Source organism: Erpetoichthys calabaricus, chromosome 1, assembly GCF_900747795.2.
Source record: "Erpetoichthys calabaricus chromosome 1, fErpCal1.3, whole genome shotgun sequence".
Classification (NCBI taxonomy): domain Eukaryota; kingdom Metazoa; phylum Chordata; class Cladistia; order Polypteriformes; family Polypteridae; genus Erpetoichthys; species Erpetoichthys calabaricus.
Genome location: NC_041394.2, coordinates 278,805,167 through 278,828,138, shown reverse-complemented (window position 1 = coordinate 278,828,138; position 22,972 = coordinate 278,805,167). Strand labels below are relative to the sequence as shown.

The 22,972-nt window shown below is 38.8% G+C and overlaps 1 protein-coding gene across 4 annotated transcripts in view; it reads right to left on the bottom strand.

Moving 5' to 3' along the window:
• Positions 1 to 22,972, bottom strand: part of itpr2 (inositol 1,4,5-trisphosphate receptor, type 2) — a 1,448,083-nt gene that overhangs the window by 1,006,409 nt on the left and 418,702 nt on the right. For all 4 annotated transcript variants that reach the window (XR_007935422.1, XM_051929951.1, XM_051929945.1 and 1 more), the window contains one exon: positions 13,104 to 13,212. Coding sequence is in view for 3 of the 4 variants with exons in the window: in XM_051929951.1 (XP_051785911.1) it covers positions 13,104 to 13,212 (109 nt within the window). In the remaining variant the exon portion in view is untranslated. The remainder of the gene's footprint in view (positions 1 to 13,103; positions 13,213 to 22,972) is intronic.

Here is a 22,972-nt window from a genome sequence, read left to right as displayed (position 1 = left end):
CTGCCCACAACATGCTTTCGCATTTAGATAATGTTCACGTTGAATTCCACCCACCCAATTGCACAGCAGTGCTTCAGCCATTGGGTTTCACATGTGTGTATGTGTAAATAATATTTCCAAGAAATAACATTTTTAAACTTTGGATAAATCTTATGACCCTAACGCACAGACAAATCTAATCTGAGATGATTTTAATCAATAGTCAATAGTCAGAAATGGATGATCTAGATCACTATGTAAGTAACTTCAAAAATCAAAGAATACACACAATTAGTCTGAATGAGGAAAATTTGCTTCTCATTTGTGTTGGTGTATGCCACAATGAACTTGGGAAAAACTAAAAGGAAAGAATTGTCTGAATAGGTGAGACAGAAAACTATAGCAAAGAATGAACAGTTTTAAGGCTGTAAGTCCATGACCAAATTAGACTGTCTTATTAAGCACAACACCTCTTTATTAAAGAACAAAATATAGTCTTCACGTAAAAGAAAACTATCCCCACAGTCTAACAATAAGGTTCACTAATGTTTAGGGGTTGCTTTGCTGTACCTGGAATGGCGTTCACAACATCAGAAGATTAAGGAGGGCGGAGTGGTGGCTCTGAGGCTAAGGATCTGTGCTGGTATCCCGAAGGTTGCCGGTTCGAATCCCCGTCACTGCCAAAAGAGATCCTACTCTGCTGGGCCCTTGAGCAAGGCCCTTAACCTGTAATTGCTCCAGGGGCGCTGTACAATGGCTGACCCTGCGCTCTGACCCCAAGGGGTATGCGAAAACTACCAAATTCCTAATACAAGAAATTGTATAAGGCGAAATAAAGAACAAAAAAAAAAAAAAAAACTGTAGCTGGCAGAAGGCAACCTTTAAAAGTGGAAAATCAGGAGCAGTTTACAAAGGAAGAGTGGCCCAAATCAGTAGAGAGATATAAAAAGCTCATTCATGCTTATAGGAAGTGTTGGATTACGGCAGCTCTTTCCAAAGGGTGTGCTACCAAATACTGCAGGGTGTCAATAATTTTGCCCATGTCATCTTTTATCATCTGAAAGGATATGTTAAGTTTTGAACGGAACAACAAAGAACTGTAATATTAGTAGTGAAATAAAGAATTGTGGAATTTGTCAACATCAAACTTCTTTTGCATAAGACTTAAGAGTAATTTGTTACTTGAAAAAAGTGCAAAGGTGTTAATATTGTTGTGACATTTACTGTATATTCACTTTACAACTGTAAACAAATTGTGTTTCTAATACCATTTTGTTGCACAATGACACCTGAACATTTTACTCGGTGAATCAGAATATAATAAAGTAGTAGTCTAGAAAAACAATTTCAAATTTAAATTCAAGTGTACTACTTAACTGAAATGTCCAGACTGTGTTATTAAATGCTTATCAAAGGCATGCATGACAGATACTGTATAGCAAGTCAAAGTGTAATTCTATGTCACGGCACCATAAATGAATGTGCTGCATTTCTATATGCATCAAGTTAAATCCTGGCAGTAAAGTCAAAACCCTGAATACTGACCTCCCTGCAAAACTGAAAAGATCATTTTCTGTACCTTACATCACTAAGTAGTGCTAGTGAACTATATTTTATATAATCTGGACCATGTGCTTCAGACTTAAATCAGCATTTAATGAGTCCTTGCAAAATCATCAATCACCAAAGAAGACCATAGACCAATATAATAATATGGGTTGATAATCATATTTCATGGTCCTCTGAATATTTTGCTTTTAGGGTAATGACTTGATTCTTTTGTCAGTTCAGGTTTCTTCTGTCATAATTAGATACAGCAAAAATATGTCAAAAAAAAAAAATTATATATCTTTATATATAATCTTCATTTGGATCTTGATCTTTGTTTGTCAGCGAATTCACTGCCTTGTGTGGTGTTCCTGCTGTGTTCAGTAGAGGGCAGTAGTGATGGAGGAGGAGAGGAAGTGAAGGGGAGGATCGTTGGATGAGGTTGGAGTGTGGGGATTAAAGAGGATTGAACTAAAGGAGACTACGTGCTGTTTGTACTGGCTGAATACACAACAACTTGGTTGTTACTTTTGTTTACAAACACTGTCGATAGCACTCTGTGTTTAGATCTGGCATCGACACCGTGCTTTGTGTTTAGATCTGGCATCGACACCTGCTTCGTTGTCGAGACTGTGGTTTTTTGTGTTTCTATCGACCGTCGTTGGCAGCACTTCGTCCAAATTGAATGTTCACCCACTTCTTGGAGTCGGCAGTCAGAGTATATAAGTCGGGCACACTTCTGTGATTTTCCATCAGTCGGCGTTTGGAGTTCAAGAAAGCATTGGTTCTTCTTTACTCTTTGGATTGCCACAAAGCAACCTGCGAGATTGGAGAAAGGTTGAGAAGAGATCGTGAGAGGAAATGACAGCGTCATGAAAACGAGACGGACTGTGAATGGAGAGAAGCAGAAATGCTCCTCCACCACCACGTAATTACTATTCGGACAGTGATTCCGAGTAGGCCGTTCCTATCGAATCAATGTCCAAGGGTTTTGTTTTGTAATTTTGTTTCCCTTATAAAAAATCATAATGCTGTGCGACGAAGGGTCCGGTTCACGACTGGCAGCCGCGTTTAAATAGGGAGCCCTTCAAAGACAACTTTAACACACGCAACGTAGTTGGGTGCACATGGCTAGTATATATATATATATATATATATATATATATATATATATACACATACACATACACACACACACACACAGAATGGAACCTCGGTTCACGAACGTCTCGGTACACGTACAACTTGGTTTACGATCAAAAAGGTCGCCAAACTTTTGCCTCGGTTCACGACCACACATTCTGTATACAAACAAGCCAGTTTCCCTTTTGGTTTGTGCGCGCCGATGATTTCCGTACGTGTTGCATTGTTCTTGGTCAGACGTGCATGCTTTCGCTGTGAACTCTTTGTGCAATATTTCATTTCCCTTCCGGTTCGTACGCGCCGATTACTGTATTTAAGCACGTGTTCAGCCTCTCCCTGTTCATTGTTCTCAGTCAGACGTGCGTGCTTTATCTGTGAACTCTTTGTGCTCTACAGTATTTCGTGTGCTTTTGCAGTTAACCATGGTTTCTAAACACTGTAACCTCCTCTCCACCCAGTTCCTCCTCACTTCATGCCAGAACTCGACTCATGCAAGGTTAGTTTTCTTGGTGGTTTATGGTTAGTTTTTGTATTACGCATTTTTCAAATGTTCATTTTTCGGTTCGTAGCGTGAACTGTTGCAATGTTACTTTTATTGGTTGTTTATTAAGTTACGGATTTTTCAAATGTTCATTATTTTTCCCCTGCGATCGGGTTGTAAGGCTATAGCGCAAACTGCTGCAATGTTACTTTCTTGGTTGCTTGTGGTTGGTTTTTAAATAAAGTTCGGATTTGTTCAGATGTTCCTTTTTTCCCCCCTGTGCTTAAAACTCATTAAAAAAAAGTGTTTATACAGCGATCGGGTTGTAAAGCTATAGCGCGAACTGCTGCAATGTTACTTTCTTGGTTGCTTGTGGTTGGTTTTTAAATAAAGTTCGGATTTGTTCAAATGTTCCTTTTTTTCCCCCTGTGCTTAAAACTCATTAAAAAAAGTGTTTATACAGCGATCGGGTTGTAAAGCTATAGTGTGAACTGCTGCAATGTTACTTTCTTGGTTGCTTGTGGTTGGTTTTTAAATAAAGTTCGGATTTGTTCAAATGTTCTTTTTTTTCCCCGTGCTTACAACTCATTAAAAAAAAAAAAAAGTGTTTATACAGCAGTCGGGTTGTAAGGCTATAGCGCGAACTCTTGCAATGTTAGTTTTCTCTGTTGTTCAAGGTTTTCTCAGTGTTATTCAAAGTTTTTAAATTTGGTTTACTATAACTATGTGCATTCTATGGTGTAATTAACTATATTTGTGCTTAAAAATCTTTTAAAAAATATATTTACATACAGTTCGTACCGTCTGGAATGGATTAATTGTACTTACATACAATCCTATGGGGGAAATTGCTTCAGTTCACGACCAAATTGGTTTACGACCAGAGTTTTGGAACGAATTCTATACATACACACTTTGCACCCTGCTCGCTTTACTCATCCACCCACAGGCCAGCCCTGCGCGCAAGCCACTTTGCAGTTCTGCCACTCGCTTATGGGGATGCGGATGTATAATTTAAACAGATTGTTATTTTCATGGGAATTGTTACATATGCATAATAGAAGTAACTATTCTACATTACAGAAAGTAATTAACCATATTAAAAAATAGTAAAACGTTATAATTGGAAAGTAACACTGCACAACAAAGTGTTTGCTTCTTGAACACTGACTGTTGGGTAGTTTTTACTTATATAATATTTATGCTATATCCCAATGAATGTATGAAAATATAGTTTATTCTGAAAACAGCACTGAAAAAATTCTGACATGCACATATTTGACATATATTAAATATTCTAACCTCACTGCACAACAAAGTTTTTGCTTCTTGAACACTGTTGGGCTGATCATGAATATCACATCAAAATTTACCCATCACGTACCGTTTCAGAGAAATCTTCAGTTTTGTCATGATTTTTTCTTATATTTGTATCCAAACATCTTCGATCCCGTAAGTGACTTAACAATGGTTTATGCAGCCTGGGCATGTCCAGGCATGGAATCAGGCCAGGTTGGAAGCTGTTCTGTGAAAGTTGACATCCTGGGCATGTCTGAATGAGCTTGACGCTGTCTCAGCATGCTATAAAGGTGGCTTGCAAACACCAATCCTGCTCATTTGGTTAATATAGATAGTCAGTGTGTATGTATAGTATCAGTATAGTAAAGTATCTGTAGTAATATAACAGTAAGTAAGCTTGATGCTATAGACATTTTGGTGTTGGGCGATATGTCTCGTCAATGTCGTAACAGCCGCAATACATTCTGCTATATCTGTGGCGAATATACACTTGTGCCTCAGAGACGTTGGATGACTGCTCTTGTGAAGAAAGTTTATCATCTGTATTTCGGCTGCAAAATTGGTGATCAAGACGAGGAATGGGCGCCTCACATTTGCTGTGTGACATGTGCTGTCAGTCTGAGAGCCTGGCTCAGAGGAACTCAAAAGACGATGCCGTTTGCTGTTCCAATGATATGGCGAGAACAGAAAGACCATGTGATGGACTGTTACTTTTGTTTGACTAATGTGTGTGATTTATCTGCCAAAAACAAGAAGTCAACTGAATCTCCTAATCTGCCTTCAGCAATGAGACCCGTGCCACATGATGACAGTCTTCCAATTCTGAAACCACCAGAGGATTGGACCTTAGACAAACCAGATGAAGAAACTGCAATGCAGGCTAATGACAGTGACACTGACCCAGATTTTGAACCATGCTCATCAGGCGATCCACATCTGATAACACAGTCCGAATTGAACGATTTGGTCAGAGATTTGGGTCTGTCAAAAGGAAAACCCGAGCTGCTGGGTTCGAGACTGCAGGAATGGTGCTTGCTGTCACCAGGTACGAAAATTTCTGTGTTTCAAGGCCGACATGATATAACCAAATTTTTTTGCACAAGTCGACAGTCTCCGTTTCTGTTGTGACATTGAAGGATTGTTCTCGGCCTTGGGTTGTGATCACAACCCGGAAGAGTGGCGTCTCTTCATTGATTCGTCAATGTTAAGCCTGAAAGCTGTTCTGCTACAAAATGGCAATGTTTATCCTTCAGTACCTGTTGGCTATGCAGCACACATGAAAGAAATGTATGGGAATATGGAGTTGTTGCTGAAGCACGTCCAGTATAGCAGGTACAACTGGAATATCTGTGGAGATCTTAAAGTCATTGCTCTGTTACTAGGACTGTAGCTCGGCTATACAAAGTACTGTTGCTTCATCTGTGAATGGGACAGCCGTGCCAAAGAGTCGCACTATTCTCAACACAACTGGCCACGCCGTAAAAAAGTTAGTTTCAGGACAGAAAAATGTGGCACATGAATTGCTTATTGACCCGGCAAAGATATTTTTGCCTCCTCTTCACATAAAACTAGGACTCATGAAGAATTTCGTGAAAGCACTGAACAAGGAAGATGAAGGTTTTTTGTTATTTAAGACAGATGTTCCCAAGAATAACTGATGCCAAGATCAAAGAGGGCATTTTTGTTGGCCCCCAGATCAGACATGTTATGAGTGACAAGCGGTTGGAAGATCTGTTAGTTGGGCCGGAAAAAATTGCCTGGAAAGCCTTCAAAGACGACGTTGACAATTTTCTGGGCACTTACAGAGCCCCAAACTACGTTCAGCTGGTAGACAAACTTCTCAAAGCATACAAGACAATGAAGTGCAACATGTCACTCAAGATTCATTTCCTCCACTCACACTTGGACTTCTTCCCCGCAAATCTCGGTGCGGTCAGTGACGAACACGGTGAAAGGTTTCACCAGGACATTGCTACGATGGAGAAACGATACCAGGGCAACTGGAATCCGTCAATGCATGCTGACTACTGTTGGACACTACAACGTGATGCACCAGACATTGAATACAAAAGAAAATCAGGAGCAAAACACTTTTAATTCTGTTGAATTTAATAGCTTATGAGAAACATAAATGTGACTAAATACGTTATTGTCAGTAAACATATAAATGTCTGTTTATCAGAGTTCCTACGTGATGCAGTAAAACCAAAACTATATTTGTGCACACCCAGTAAGTACTTGTCACAATCAGCAAAAACTTTTCAGGAAGCAAGACTTTTCAAAAAAAAGTATTATGTTTCATGTTGCATTCAAATTTGTCGTTGCGTTATACAATTTCATTCTGTTTAGATTTGAAATTAACATGCAAATATTTTTGAAACTTACACTTTTACTGTAAAACTTCAGTAAAAACTATTTTTTAAATTACATTTTCGTCAATATCGCATTGAATTTTGATTCTGTATTTGGACTTACACCGTGACAATGCAATGTATAACTGCCCATGAGAGAATTTCGTTTCTTTCTCTCTAATAAATAAACCGACTTTTTCTAATGTTTGTCTCTGTGATTTGATGTCTTTGCAAAATCTATTTTAACAGGAAATGGTTAGCATTTTAATACAAATGGCATATCAAGATCTCCTTTGTTGTCTAATGTCATACAAGGAAGATGTACTACATTACCTTTCTTGGATATATCCTTCTTTCAACAGTAACAGGCGGTGGAAGACCAGACAGTATTAACGGTTGTAGTTATTCTTCGGAATATTGCAAGTTGGTGTTTTCCTCTTCTGCACGATCACCACCAACTGTTTCAGCATAGTCTATTGATACGCATTTAACCAATTTGCTGTGTAACCAATTGACAATTTTTGAGTTAATTCATTTGACTTCATCGTTTCTCGGTGCTAGGATTGCCCGTGTACTCATTTCTTCATCAATAAGATTTGGACATAATACATCTACTTTAATTGGGAACTTAAAGTTAGGAAAACATAAAAATTTATAAGAGCTGAGAGAGCAGGAAATGTGTCTGTCAAAAGCATTCACATGAATGAGATGTGAGTGGACCGAGTGCGTGTCTTCCGCAAACCTCCCTATAAAACCCCACTTTCTTGCTCTGTTGATCAGTTTTCTGTTTTAGACTCTGTTCCGTACATTGTTGCGCTGAATACTTTGCCTTATTTTGCAGCCAAGGTCAAGTAGACGGGTGGCTGCCCCAAACCTTTGTTTTGTGTTAAGGCTCATTATTTCACTATATGTGTATAAAAATTGAACCTAGCATTAATGATAACACCTGGCAATTGCTAAAGAATGTGCAACACAATATTATCCTGAAAGTTGGATCATGATTAAGTTATACTAAAAGTTTTGATATTCAAATTATATTTTGCACTGGTTTTTGATTCTGCAAAATTCTTCTATTTATTACTTCCTTCAATGTTTGAAAATAGCAAAAACTTGTGTCAGTCTATCCCAAGTATTAAGGATAAATGTTGAATCAGTTAATCTCATTCGCACCATTTTTAATTGTGGAAATGATTTCAAGTTAATCAAACTCCACAGTAAGTGCATGTACTTGGTTACACAAAGTAGCACAATCAGTCTACATTTACCTCTGAATTATGGCTTATCAGAGGAACACTTACGTTTATAGAAGGGTTTTCAACCAATAACACTGCACAACAATTTTTTTTGAAAAGTCTTGCTTCCTGAAATGTTTTTGCTGATTATGAAAGGTACCTACAGAATTAAAAGTGTTATGCTCCTGATTTTCTTTTGTATTCAATGTCTGGTGCATCACGTTGCAATGTCCAACGGTAGTCAGCATGCATTGACGGATCCCAGTTGCCCTGGTATCGTTTCTCCATTGTAGCAATGTCCTGGTGAAACCTTTCACCGTGTTCGTCACTGACAGCACCAAGATTTAATGGGAAGAAGTCCAAGTGTGAGTGGAGGAAATGAATCTTGAGTAACATGTTGCACTTCACTGTTTTGCCGGGTCGACAGGCGATTCATGTCCCACATTTTTCTGTCCTGGAAATAACTTTTTACGGAGTGGCCAGTTGTGTCGAGAACATGTTGCACAGCAAATGTGAAGCGCCCATTCCTTGTCTTGATCACCAATTTTGCAGCCGAAATACAGATAAGCTTTCTTCATAAGACCAGTCATCCTGCCCAGGCTGCAGGATCAACTGTTGTTGTTAAGTCACTTACGGGATCGAAAATGTTTGGATACAAATATAAGAAAAAATCATGACAAAACTGAAGATTTCTCTGAAACAGTACGTGATGTGTAAATTTTAATGTGATATTCATGATCAGCCCAACAGTGTTCAAGAAGCAAAAACTTTGTTGTACAGTGAGGTTAGAATATTTAATATATATCAAATATGTGCATGTCAGAATTTATTCAATGCTGTTTTCAGAATAAACTATATTTTCATACATTCATTGGGATATAGCATAAATATTATATAAGTAAAAAGTGTTGAACAGTAATACTTTTTGATCATAACATCATAAGAGTTTCACTTCACTTTGTGCAACTGAACTTGAACTTAAGTCTTCCTTTTTTCACTAAATTTTATTTGTTTTTGGGTTTTTTTTTTTACAGATCAGGGTATTTTTTTAACTGACAAACTCACAATCCAAACGTGAAAACACCACATGTTCTTATTCAAAAAAGCTGTATTTCCTACTGAAAATAACAGAAGTTCACTAAAATAATGAACAAGGTCTTCCTAGATTTGATTTTATAGTGATACAAATTTAAACAAAAGTTATATATCACATTTGAAGTAGAAAAATGACAATTCAGGTTTAAATATGCAAACTGAAATCCACACATACACATTCATAAACATGCATACAACACATAAAATATGGATTGATAATAGTTCTCATATTATATGCACCACACACACACAAAGTAGAAAAGTATTATATATAGTGTGGCTTCAGAAAGAATTCAGATCCCTTCAGGTTTTTACACATCATTAGGTTGCAGCCTTGTGCTAACATAGTTTTAAATTAATTATCCTTTCATCCAACAATGTACAATACCCCAGAAAGATAAGAAGAAAACAGCATTTTAGGAATTTTTAAAAATGTATTAAAAATAAGAACATGAAATATTCCATTGAGTTAAGTATTCAGGCTCTTTACAAATGACACTTAAAACTGGTTCTGGCATATCCAGTTCTGTTGATCATCACCGATAGGTTTCTGCAATTTATTAGGAATTCTCCTGGGGTCAGTTTAATTAATTGCATATAATTAGAAGAGGCATACACCTGTCTATATACATAAGGTTTCACAGCAATGCGTTTTGAAAAAGACTGTAGAGATTAGAAAAAGGATTGTGATTGTGCCAAGGACCATCTCTGGGGAAGACTACAGAAAAGTTCTACAACATTGAAAGTTCCCAAGAAACAGCAACCTACATAATTCTTTAACACCAGAAATACCAAAGCCTACAAAAAAACTTGTATTCCCGGCCCACCTAAAATCCGTTCGCTCTTGTCTGTTAGTGTCTTTTGTGTTGTAAATGTGTCGATCAACACAAGCAGCCTGCTATCCCATCATCCCACTCACCGCCACAGTTCAATTCGCAAAGAAGGTTCACAGTGCTCAGTGTTTATCTTGGAGTGAAGTGCTGGAGTTGTAGAAGGTAAATAATATATTGTCATTTGGAATACCCTAAGTTCTTGTCTATAAGCCGCGGCTTATCTAAGGAAAAAAGTTGTGAAAATGAAAAAATAGAATATCGGCTTATACATAAGTCCGGCTTATACATCCATCGCGGGGGTTGCGTTCCAGAGCCACCCGCGAAATAAGAATATCCGCGAAGTAGAAACCATATGTTTATATGGTTATTTTTATATTGTCATGCTTGGGTCACAGATTTGCGCAGAAACACAGGAGGTTGTAGAGAGACAGGAACGTTATTCAAACACTGCAAACAAACATTTGTCTCTTTTTCAAAAGTTTAAACTGTGCTCCATGACAAGACAGAGATGACAGTTCCGTCTCACAATTAAAAGAATGCAAACATATCTTCCTCTTCAAAGGAGTGAAGCAAACAAATCAATATGTCTGTTTGGCTTTTAAGTATGCGAAGCACCGCGGCACAAAGCTGTTGAAGGCGGCAGCTCACACCCCCTCCGTCAGGAGCAGACAAAGAGAGAGAGAGGGAGAGTTTGTTTTTCAGTCAAAAATCAATACGTGCCCTTCGAGCTTTTAAGTATGCGAAGCACTGTGCAGCATGTCTTTTCAGGAATCAGCTTTACAAAAGATAGCAACGTGAAGATAATCTTTCAGCATTTTTAGACGAGCGTCCGTATCGTCTAGGTGTGCAAACAGCCCCCCTGCTCAATCCCCATACGTCAGGATCACAGATAGTCAGCGCAAGAGAGACAGAAAAGTAAGCCGGGTAGCTTCTCAGCCATCTGCCAATAGCGTCCCTTGTATGAAATCAACTGGGCAAACCAACTGAGGAAGCATGTACCAGAAATTAAAAGACCCATTGTCCGCAGAAATCCGCGATATATATTTAAATATGCTTACATATAAAATCACAATTTAAATGACCGCTACGCGCTCGTGTTGACTCGGCGACGCCCAGAGCAGAAAGAACGCGCTCCGGCCGGTCCAACCGCGCCATGCGGGGAGTGAGAGAGACGCCAATATCTCACACTCTCTCCCCCCTTAAAGAAATTAAATGGGCGCGAGTGAGACCACTGACCTCCCTCCCTTCTATTAGTTATAGGTTATAGTACGTTCGGCTTATCCATGAGTCCGGCTTATCTATGATACGATTTTATTTTAAAAATTCGTATGATTTTTGGTCTCCGGCTAATACATGAGTCCGGCTTATAGACAAGAACTTAGGGTACATACATTTCATGTGTGTTCCATGTCTACAACAATCTATGTAAATATATCATTAAAACAGAAACATGTTTTAGTAATAACTGACAAAATCTTGACATGAAATGTATAATGTGTGAAATCTGAAGTCCAAATATCAAATATACACTTTCACAAAAGGTACAATTATAACAAAACAAGTGCGCATTTATTCAAGAATATAACTGCAGAAAAAGAACTTGCGTGAGGGTGCGACATTGACACGTACCTAATACGACCGCTTTGGTGGTGTATCTTGTGAGGCTGTTCCCAGTATGCAGTGGTTAGTACCAAAGGACAGGACATTTGGTGAACAAGCGACAGGTTCATGGGCTCATTGATGTGTGTGTTGCGTGAAGACTAGCCCATCCAGTTGGATCCCACAGAACAGCTGCTATAGCACAAATGATAATGATACGTATGGGGACGCATAGCCACAGGCCACTGACCCTGTCCACCAACAAAAGTGCCCACAAAGAGCATGGAAGCAGCCCTGGTCTGATGAATTATTGTTTCTTTAAGATCATGTGGCCAGCTATGTGCATGTCATTCACCTAGAAGAGATGGAAGTAGGACACACTATGGGGAAAAAAGCTAGCTGGAGGAGGCAGTGTGATGCTCTGGTTAATGTCCTGCTGAGAAACCTTGGGACCTGGCATTCATGTGGATGTTACTTTGACACCTAAAGATTGTTGTGGACCATGTACACCCCTTCATGGCAACGGTATCCCTGATGGTAATGGCCTCTTTCAACATGATAATGTGCTCTGCCACACTGCAAAAATTGTTCAGGGAAGGTTTAAGGAACATGCCTAACAGTTCATGATGTTGACTTGGCCTCCAAACTCCCAAGATCTCAATCCGGTCAAGCAACTATGGGATGCACTTGAAAAATAAGTCAGGTCTTTGGACGTCCCACCTAACAACTTACACGACATAAAGATCTGCTGATAACATCGTAAGACACCTTCAGCAGTCTTGTGGAGTCCATGCCTTGACATGCCAGAGCTGGAAGCAAAGGGGGAACTACACAATATTAGGCAGGTGGCTGAATGTTAAGTACACTGCTATCCCTAGTTTGTAATGTGTGGGAGAACCAGACTTTCAAATTTTACATTTCCTATTAATCTTATTCTTTCCTGTATCACAGCAAAAAAATAATTCAAACTTTCAACTTAAATACAGAGGAAGAATTCTTATCAAAAGCTGTTTAGCTATGTTAACAATAGTTGTTTCTATCACTTGTTTTACACAAATAAATAATTCAAATACTATTTCAGTTCTCACAAAAAACCTGAATGAGTTGAGTATACTTTCTACTTTTTGGTCTACAAAGTGTTATTTCTCCTTTTGAAAACAGTAGAACATTCTAACACAAACCATAAACTTGGCTAGGGGCTTAAGGTGGTGGTGCCACTGTAATGCTGAAAACAATAATAAAGGCAGCATTAAAAGTATAAAAAAAAATCTTGAGGTGTAGTAAATATTTGTATATTTTCACACAGCATAACAGTTCTACAACTTTCTGAATCTGAATTTAATTGACTTTAAACATTTGAAAGTTTTTTAAAGAATATAAAAGAATTTAATACACAGGGTTATCATATATTTACAAGTAGGTATTCTTTCAGATAATTCAGTAGCAGGCAATTAATAAAAATGATGATATAGGTTACTGCACATGAGTTCAACAATAATGGTAAAATAAGTAATTATCTTATTAGCTTTGTTTAAGCATGTACCCAATTGAGATGATTTTGAATGTCCTCCAGAAGAAGCTAAGGAGTCTGGTTTTGAGTGCCCATGTGGACCATAAACATACCGAGAAAGATTTCGTTTTAATGCACTGGCCTGAAAAGAAAAAAAAAAAAGAAGTAAAATAAAGTGAAGTCAAAAGTCAAACTAAAAAAAAGAAAACATACCACATATTTATAATTCAACAGTATGTATTCAAGTGTTGTAACTTTATTTTATATTACAACAGTATACCCAAAAGCAAAATATACTATTCTTGTTGTAAGCACTTACTATATTATAAAGTTGCCTATACACAGTTCTAAGAAGTATGAAAACATCGAAATCCACTGGCAATTTTAATTTACAGTACATTAAAAAACCTCCAATTAATACTTAATAAAAACAAAAAAATAGTTATACATATCAGAAAATGCATTACCATGTCATATATCATTAATAATATGTACCTGGTCACAAGGGCATAGCCAGGAATAGATTTTACGGTGAGCCTGTGTAAAAATGGGTATTCTAGTTTTTAGTAGGATATATACAGTAAGTGCACTTTTCCAAAAAACATATCTATTCATACTGCGGTACATTCACATACCTCAATTATTAGGACCATGCGAAAGCGGAGAAAAAATAATCAAGGCAATCAAACATTAACAAATCTTTTGGTGGTTCTGCTACAGCATACTTGACATTTGGGGTCACTAAAGCCAGAGTCTCCTCAGATGAAGACGTGGTTCAAATGTTTGCTTAAGTCATTTCTCAGCTGCACACTATTGCATACTGTGTGTCTCATTTGTGCCTTGGCATTCCTCTTCATCTAAACGAGGTTACACATACACCGTAATACAGCTACATGTATTTTTTACAAAATCAGTAAACCAATGGGATTTGACATATCACTTTGAAATAGAAAGAAAAATAAAATAACACCCAATCAATTACAATATTTAATGGAAACTTTCACATACAATGAATTGAATGACTGGGCCAATGGCCTATCAGGGTGGTCTTGGGCTCAACTAGGCTCTCCCTTCCCTACCCACTACCTGATCATCATAAATCAACACATCTGCAAATTTGTAAAATGAAAACTTCATATTTTTCCAACTTATTTGTGTGATAATAACAGTTAGATAGATAGATAGAATTACAATCTCTCTCTCTCTATCTATATATATATATATACACACATACACACAGTGCATCCGGAAAGTATTCACAGCGCATCACTTTATCCACATTTTGTTATGTTAACAGCCTTATTCCAAAATTGATTAAATTCATTTTTTTCCTCAGAATTCTGCACACAACACCCCATAATGACAATGTGAAAAAAGTTTACTTGAGGTTTTTGCAAATTTATTAAAAATAAAAAAACTGAGAAATCACATGTACATAAGTATTCACAGCCGTTGCTCAATACTTTGTCGATGCACCTTTGGCAGCAATTACAGCCTCAAGTCTTTTTGAATATGATGCCACAAGCTTGGCACACCTATCCTTGGCCAGTTTCGCCCATTCCTCTTTGCAGTACCTCTCAAGCTCCATCAGGTTGGAGGGGAAGCGTCGGTGCACAGCCATTTTAAGATCTCTCCAGAGATGTTCAATTGGATTCAAGTCTGGGCCACTCAAGGACATTCACAGAGTTGTCCTGAAGCCACTCCTTTCATATCTTGGCTGTGTGCTTAGGGTCGTTGTCCTGCTGAAAGATGAACCGTCGCCCCAGTCTGAGGTCAAGAGCGCTCTGGAGCAGGTTTTCATCCAGGATGCAGGATGTCTCTGTACATTGCTGCAGTCATCTTTCCCTTTATCCGGACTAGTCTCCCATTTCCTGCCGATGAAAAACATCCCCACAGCATGATGCTGCCACCACCATGCTTCACTGTAGGGATGGTGCCAGGTTTCCTCCAAACGTGACGCCCGGCATTCACACCAAAGAGTTCAATCTTTGTCTCATCAGACCAGAGAATTTTCTTTCTCATGGTCTGACGGTCTTTCAGGTGCCTTTTGGCAAACTCCAGGCGGGCTGTCATGTGCCTTTTACTAAGGAGTGGCTTCTGTCTGGCCACTCTACCATACAGGCCTGATTGGTGGATTGCTGCAGAGATGGTTGTCCTTCTGGAAGGTTCTCCTCTCTCAACAGAGGACCTCTGGAGCTCTGACAGAGTGACCATCGGGTTCTTGGTCACCTCCCTGACTAAGGCCCTTCTCACCCGATCGCTCAGTTTAGATGGCCGGCCAGCTCTAGGAAGAGTCCTGGTGGTTTCGAACTTCTTCCACTTACGGATGATGGAGGCCACTGTGCTCATTGGGACCTTCAAAGCAGCAGAAATTTTTCTGTAACCTTCCCCAGATTTGTGCCTCGAGACAATCCTGTCTCGGAGGTCTACAGACAATTCCTTTGACTTCATGCTTGGTTTGTGCTCTGACATGAACTGTCAACTGTGGCACCTTATATAGACAGGTGTGTGCTTTTCCAAATCATGCCCAACCAAATGAATTTACCACAGGTGGACCCCAATTAAGCTGCAGAAACATCTCAAGGATGATCAGGGGAAACAGGATGCACCTGAGCTCAATTTCGAGCTTCATGGCAAAGGCTGTGAATACTTATGTACATGTGCTTTCTCAATTTTTTTATTTTTAATAAATTTGCAACAATCTCAAGTAAACTTGTTTCATGTTGTCATTATGGGGTGTTGTGTGTAGAATTCTGAGGAAAAAAATGAATTTAATCCATTTTGGAATAAGGCTGTAACATAACAAAATGTGGAAAAAGTGATGCACTGTGAATACTTTCCAGATGCACTGTATATAGTTCTGTGTATTTCACATTAAAATGTTAATATGAATTTCAATTATTGTCAGATAACCTAGGACAACATATCTTGAAACACTCCACATTTTTGCTTGTTAGAGATATTGCTAATGCAAGATGACCCCCTGTGTCTTGTTGCTCTCCTCACTTTGGCCATGGTGTAAGAACTGATGATTTAAGTTTTACTGTATAACATCTGTCACAACCTCACTCTTTGTATCATGTTGGTCTTTGGCATTAAAAATGTAGGGTGGTTAAGACTCCTAACAAAGTTACCAAGTTTTTTTTTGTTTATCTGAAAATTGGTCAACAACTTAATATCTTACTTTCTTTAATGACATACAAAAAGTTCTCTGTAAGATTTAACTTTTGGATAATGGATATTTGGAAATCAGAAATTTGAACACTATTGTAGAAGACAAAAAAATAAACAAAATTTGTATTACAAGCAGTCCATTCCTAAGACTTCTGCACAGTAATATACAGTCAGATCAATAAGTATTTGGACAATGACACAATTTTTGTTTTGGCTCTGTACACCAACACAATGAATTTGAAATAAAGCAATCACTATGTGATTGAAGTGTAGACTTTCAGCTCTAATTTAAGGGGTTCACCAAAAATACTGTATGAGCCATTTAGGAATGACAGGCACTTACTGATTTTACTAGAAATGAGCATGTTCACTCTATACATTAATTTCACACTCCACTCAATATATTCAGGATTTCATCGTATGTATATTAAAAAGTCATTTCATATATTAAAGTTTGCCTTCATAATAGATTCAGACACAAACATTACACATGCATGGTTACTTCATACTTATAATTTACTCATATTCATTTAGATACTAATGTTATATATTTAAATGCTGATCTTGTACTGAATTGTCTTTATATATTATGAATTTAACTTTAAACATTCAGAGATTATATACTAAAAAGCCAAAAGTATGAGGATCCCAAATTATTGAGTACAGGAGTTTCGTCCAAACCCATTGTTAACTGGTGCATAAAATCAAGCACACAGCCATAAAATCTCATTCACAATAGAGTTCAAGACTACCTCTGAAAGCAACATAAGCACATGACCTATGTGTCAAGAGCTTCATGAAATGGGTTTCCTTGGCAAAACAGCTGGATATAATAAGCCTTAGATCACTCAGTAGTGTCGGCACAGTATAAAGCATGCCACCATTGAACTCTGGAGCAGTGGAAACATGTTCTTTGGAGGGATGGATTATACTTCACTATCTGGTAGAAAGATGGAAGAATCTGGGTTTGACAGATTCCAGGAGATGCTACCTTCCAGACTGCATAGTGCCTATTGTAAAGTTTGGTTGAGGAGAGATAATGGTCTGTGGCTGCTTTTCAGGGTTTAGGCTGGGCACCTTGATTCCATTTAAGGAAACTGTTAATGCTACAGCATACAAAGGCATTTTAGACAATTGTGCGCTTCCAACTTTGTGGTAATGATTTGGGTAAAGCTCTTTTCTGTTCTAACATGACTATGCCCCTGGACCCAAAGCCAGGTCCATAAAGGCATGGTTTGACAAGTTTGGTTTGGAGGAATTCAAGTGGCCTGTACAAAGCCCTGACCTCAACTCTACTGAACAACTTTGTGTTAAATCTGAATGCCAACTGCGAGCTAGGTCTTGTCGTCTTAACATCACTACCTTACCTCACAAGTGCTTTTTTGTTTGAATGGACACACATTCCCACTGATATACTCTATTATCTTGTGGAAATTCTTCTCAGAAACATGAAAGTTGCTATAGTTGCTATGTTGGGTATGGGGATTGAAGGGGGCAACTCCACATTAATGCCAATGGTCTTAGAATGGAATGTTCAACAAGTTCATATAGGTGTTATACTCAGGTGTGCACAAACTTTTGTCCAGATGCCTACTTTACATATTCATAAATTCAGTGTATTTGCCTTATGTGTACTCAATAATATATTAATATATTGTGCGTTTCTGTGTGTGTGTACACATCCGGAAGGTGGAGAAGCCATTTGCAGTTCAGTTTGGGTGAGAAGGTCTGTTGCCTGTTTGGACCCTCAAGCACCAGCACACCAACAGCCCAGAGTTACTTTGTGCCACGCTTGAGAAAAGCATGATTTCCATCTAGAATAAGGCTATGTAGGTGGAACACTGCAGCTGTGCCATTGATTGGATTATGCAAGGCCATTCATTAGCAATTGGTCAGTGTGGTATAGCGGGTCCACAGCTCCCGTGAAAGGCTACAAATAAATAATCACCTTGCTCGCAGCTTGGTGAGGGGGAATGGTGGTTGTGTGGCTGAAGTGGTTCTCAGGGCGATTCGCGATGTGGGCGTTTCTCACCTAAGTGCACAGGTGAGAAACCGTCCGCATCCGTGATCGTTCCTGGGGCTGCTGATTTGCCATGGCTGCCATGCCCTCTTGATATACAGAAGTGCGAGTCGGCTAAGGGGGAAAAAGAAAAAGAAGAGAAAGTAACAGAGGTTGCAGAAAGAAAGCAGGAAGCAGTGGAGAGAGAGCGAGCGAGTGCAGGCTCGCATGCAGCTGAACGGGAGCCTAGTAGTGGTCACTCCCGCTGAGTGATCATGGAGTGGGAATGACCGGAAGGCGGATGACTGTCTGTGTAAGGCCACGGAAGGCAGCGGGAGTCAGGACTTGGGGAGTGTATTCCCCAGCGTGGGCGCCCTGGTCGTTAAGGAATCCAAGTTGCTGTCAGGAGAAGCCTACCGGAGCCAGGGATCAGAGAGGCGAACTGAACAGCTGAAGTAGGCAGAGTGAAGGTCAGCTGCAAGCAGGGTGATTCCCCTGTTGAGAAGCCCAGACAGGGGAAGCAGGGGAGCCGTAAGGTAAAGTCACCGGGCTTGTTGTTGTGGTTTTTAAAAGACTGCTTCCTATAGTATTTTAACCTCGTTGTTTTAAAGACTTTTTTTCTATTGTTTTAACCTCCACTTTTCACATCTGTTTTTATGGATTATTTATTTAATGACTCTTTTTGAAGCACTGCACTTATTTATTTGGACATTGTTCTGTTGTTTTAATAAAAGTACTTGGCACTTTTATACACCATCCACTTGCTCCATTTTTGTTGCCTCACTGCCTAGCTCATCGGTAGCATTACCGACAGTGACAGGTTCAAGGGCTCCTGGACAGAAGATGGGAGCATGCATGAACCCGCGTCGTCATAGTCAGGTGAATGAGCTTGGCATATAAAATGAGAGACGCCCAGCAAGAGGTGTGTTTACCAATCTGTATGCGCTAGTGTCTGCCAGTCTAAGTCTACGATCCAATTGCGCAGGGAGGCACTGAGACCCATACCAAGCAACCTGGTGATCACTCAAGACAGAATTATGGTGTTGAAGGCAGAGATGAAATCTACAAATAACAGTTGACATTACAGCTCTTTTTATCCAGATGTTTCAAGGTGCTGTGTGGTGAAAAAGCTACGGCATTCTCTGTAGACGTGTTGTGTTTATAAGCAAACTACAGGGGGTCTTAGCTATTTGAAATAACACTCTTAATATGTCCCAGCACCATACTTTTCAATGCATTTCATAACAATTTCATTTCATTCAATTTTCATTTTTAGGGGGCACTGGAATGATATGTCTATTTTTAACGCATTTTGGAACCATTTCTATTCTCAGGGAAAGTTAAATGTGTCCCAAAAAACATCATCTAAATGATTAGTACATGCTTTTAAATCTCTGCCAATTTGAGTCTGCTAATTGGTTGTTATGTCACTGGCATTGACTATCTTGTCACAGATGTACTCATTGTACTTGTCAGGCACTTGCTTACACATGGCCCTGTGGATGTAACTGGCCACACTGTTGTGTCTATAGGTATATTCAGACTGTGAAAGTATTTCACAACCAGTGACTATGTGCCTCTCCTTTGTTGTACTTCCTACACTCACTGTCAACTGTCTGCTTGAGAACACTCTTTAAGCAGCATCCTGTGTTGGGTTGTCCTAGGCTCAAATAATCACACTCTGTTTATCCTTTGAGACTGGACCTGCATAAGCATGCGGACTACAGGTCTGGCAGGAATTCAGAAGAATTGTTTATGCAGTGGCTTGAGCTTCAGCAGTAGTTTTCTTTTGGTCTCCTTCAAGTACATCTCTGTGAGGGTCTTGGCTTCTTTTTGAATAGAGTGTTTGGCCTTGCCAGCATCACTAGCCAGGTGAACTTATCTTTTCCTAGTCTGACATAGTCCCCAAAGAATGGGAAGGCCCAGATGAACAACTGCATGGCTGCCACACGTTCCCAGCGTTCATTTGACGCGTCCTCTGAGCAGGTCCTCAGAAATTGCAGTACCAGCAAAAAGTCGGGGGGACTCAGTGTGATAAAAGTTGGAATGTGACATTGTTGTCTTTGTTTACTATCTACATGTGACACAAAGCCTCTATGCGGATCCTACGGTATCAACGTGTGCGCTTCAATGTTTGATGAATGGTTCGATGTGGTGAAGCAAAATGCTGACATATGCATTCATGGTGCTTTTTTATATTCAAGCGTCGCATATTCCCGATCGCAATGACACAATATATTTTAAAAGTCATACATACCATCTTTTGTGCTATCTATTTTTTCTGGGGCTTCCTCCTGACGTGATAGCAGCAGCAAACAGCAATAGATCACCACACAGAACACATTAAATGTACGATATTCTAACTCTTTGCACATTTAGAATCCTTAGATTTATACTTGATATCACTTTCATGATGAAATGAATTAAAGTATGTATATTACATTTTACAGACAAATCATTAACTTTGTTTAAATAATGAATACTGTTAAATTACACATATGGGAGTGGCGCGGTAGTGCTGCTGTCTCAAAGGGAGTCACGTCGCTGGTATTCCCTTCCTGGAGTTTGCGTGTTTTCCTGCTGGTTTTCCACAGTGTGCTGCGGTTTCCTTCCAAAGATATGCAGATTTGGTGACACTAAAATAACGCTAGTGTATGTGAGTGCTTGTATTCATTCACCTTGCGATGAGCTGATGCCCCGTCCAGGGAATGTTTCTGCCTCGTGCTTGCTGGAATGGACACATCCCTGGATTGATGGATTTAATCATTAAACATCCTTTTCAGAGATATTGAAGTAAGGTGTCATTGGAATTTAATAGGTGTTCCAGGCAATTCAAAACACAGCAAAGCCAAACCTGTTCTCACCGTGATAATATCTAGCACTGCCACCTGGTGGATTCTTCCAGATTTACGTAAAGTATGCGCGCAAGTATAAACAGTAAAACGTGAAGTATAAACCTGGCCTAAGAACTGCTTTAAAAAACTTGTATTTTCATCACAAAGTTAACCAACTATTAAGTAAATGTACTATTTATGAATTTCCCCTTGGGGATTAATAAAGTATCTATCTATCTATCTATCTATCTATCTATCTATCTATCTATCTATCTATCTATCTATCTATCTATCTATCTATCTATCTATCTATCTATCTATCTATCTATCTATCTAAGTAAATTAGTACTAGCATTCGTAAAAACAAGCCTCCATTTTGGGGCCAGCCCAAAGCCCAAATTACTGGTTCGTGCCAGAAAAGGCATCCAGCCATAAAAATCATGCTGATGCCTCTATTGCAGAGGTCTAGTCAAAAAAAAAATAGCGACCCCATAAAAAATGGGAATAGCTATGGGAGAAGAAGAAAAAGTAGCAGTAGTGGCATTCATAAATATCAAAATACCATTCAGGGCTTTAATTTTAATGTGTTATAAACATGAAATTCCTCAGCGCAACAAGTGTTGGGGATGTTAGTGAATAACCTTGGGGGAGATTTCAGGACAAAGAATATCATCATGGACTACTTAATTTATCTTACCATGTGCACATTCTAAATTTACTCCTTAACACTTTTTCCCCAAAAGCTTAATAGACAGCTAAAAAACAATAACAAAAAAAATCTAGGCATTAATATTGTTTTTAAAATCTGGTTTGTCAGGGTGACACAGTTAGGACTTAAACATTTGCCACTGTAAGATTAATATCTGTATGACTAGCTGGCTAAAAAATTTACTAAAGAGTAATATTTAATGGATGAGTAAAATTAATTCAAATTTCAAATGTAACAAACTCCTGGGGCCTCATGCATAAAGCTGTGCGTAGAATTCACACTATAACATGACGTAAGCACAAAAGCCGAAATGTGCTTATGCACAGAAAAATCCAGATGCAGGAATCTGTGCGTTTGCTAACTTCTGCGTTCTTCCACTACATAAATCCTGCTCAGCGTGGAAATAAACGCACGTGCACGCGCCTGCTATCCCTCCCCAACTCCTCCCAGAATTATGCCTCTTTGAATATGCAAATCAATATAAATAGCCCTTAAGCCCAGCGTTCTGTGAAAAGGCAATGGCAAAAGTACGAGGAAAAATAGAAGAATTTCAGCGAATACCAAATGGTGGCAAAGAAAAACGTACTATTTGTTGGTTTAAATAGTTATATAAGCAACAAAAGGCAGTTGATTGAGTGACATAGCGTGTCAGAGAAACTCGAAAGCTCAAGTTCACAAAGTCCCACAGTGCCCGAAATAAAAAAGAAGTTGTCACATATCAAAGTCGGCGTGAAAGTTGTCACATATCAAAGTCGGCATGAAAAGGCGACTCGTAGCCCACCGTCTGAGTGTCATATGAAAGCTTATTAGGGTACAGTGGGAAAAAAAAGGCACACAGTGTGAAAAAAGCACGAAATGTCAACTTTAATCTCGAAATTTCCACTTTAAATACGTAGTTTATTTTGTCATTAAAGTAGAACACCATAAACTTCATCTTAAAATCGTTTAATTTAGAGTTTCTCAAATCCCATCATAACTAAGGTAGCACGTTAAATGCTTTGTTGTGTATTTGATCTTCTATGTGCTCTATGTGCCTGAATCACTACGTGCTCTTCCTCCGACAGGACACAGAATCCATTACGTTCGTAATATTACAGCTCTCTGAATAATTAAAATACTGAGAAGTGATATAATTTTTTTTTTTATAATTTTTGATATAATAAGTGATATAATTTTCATGATGATA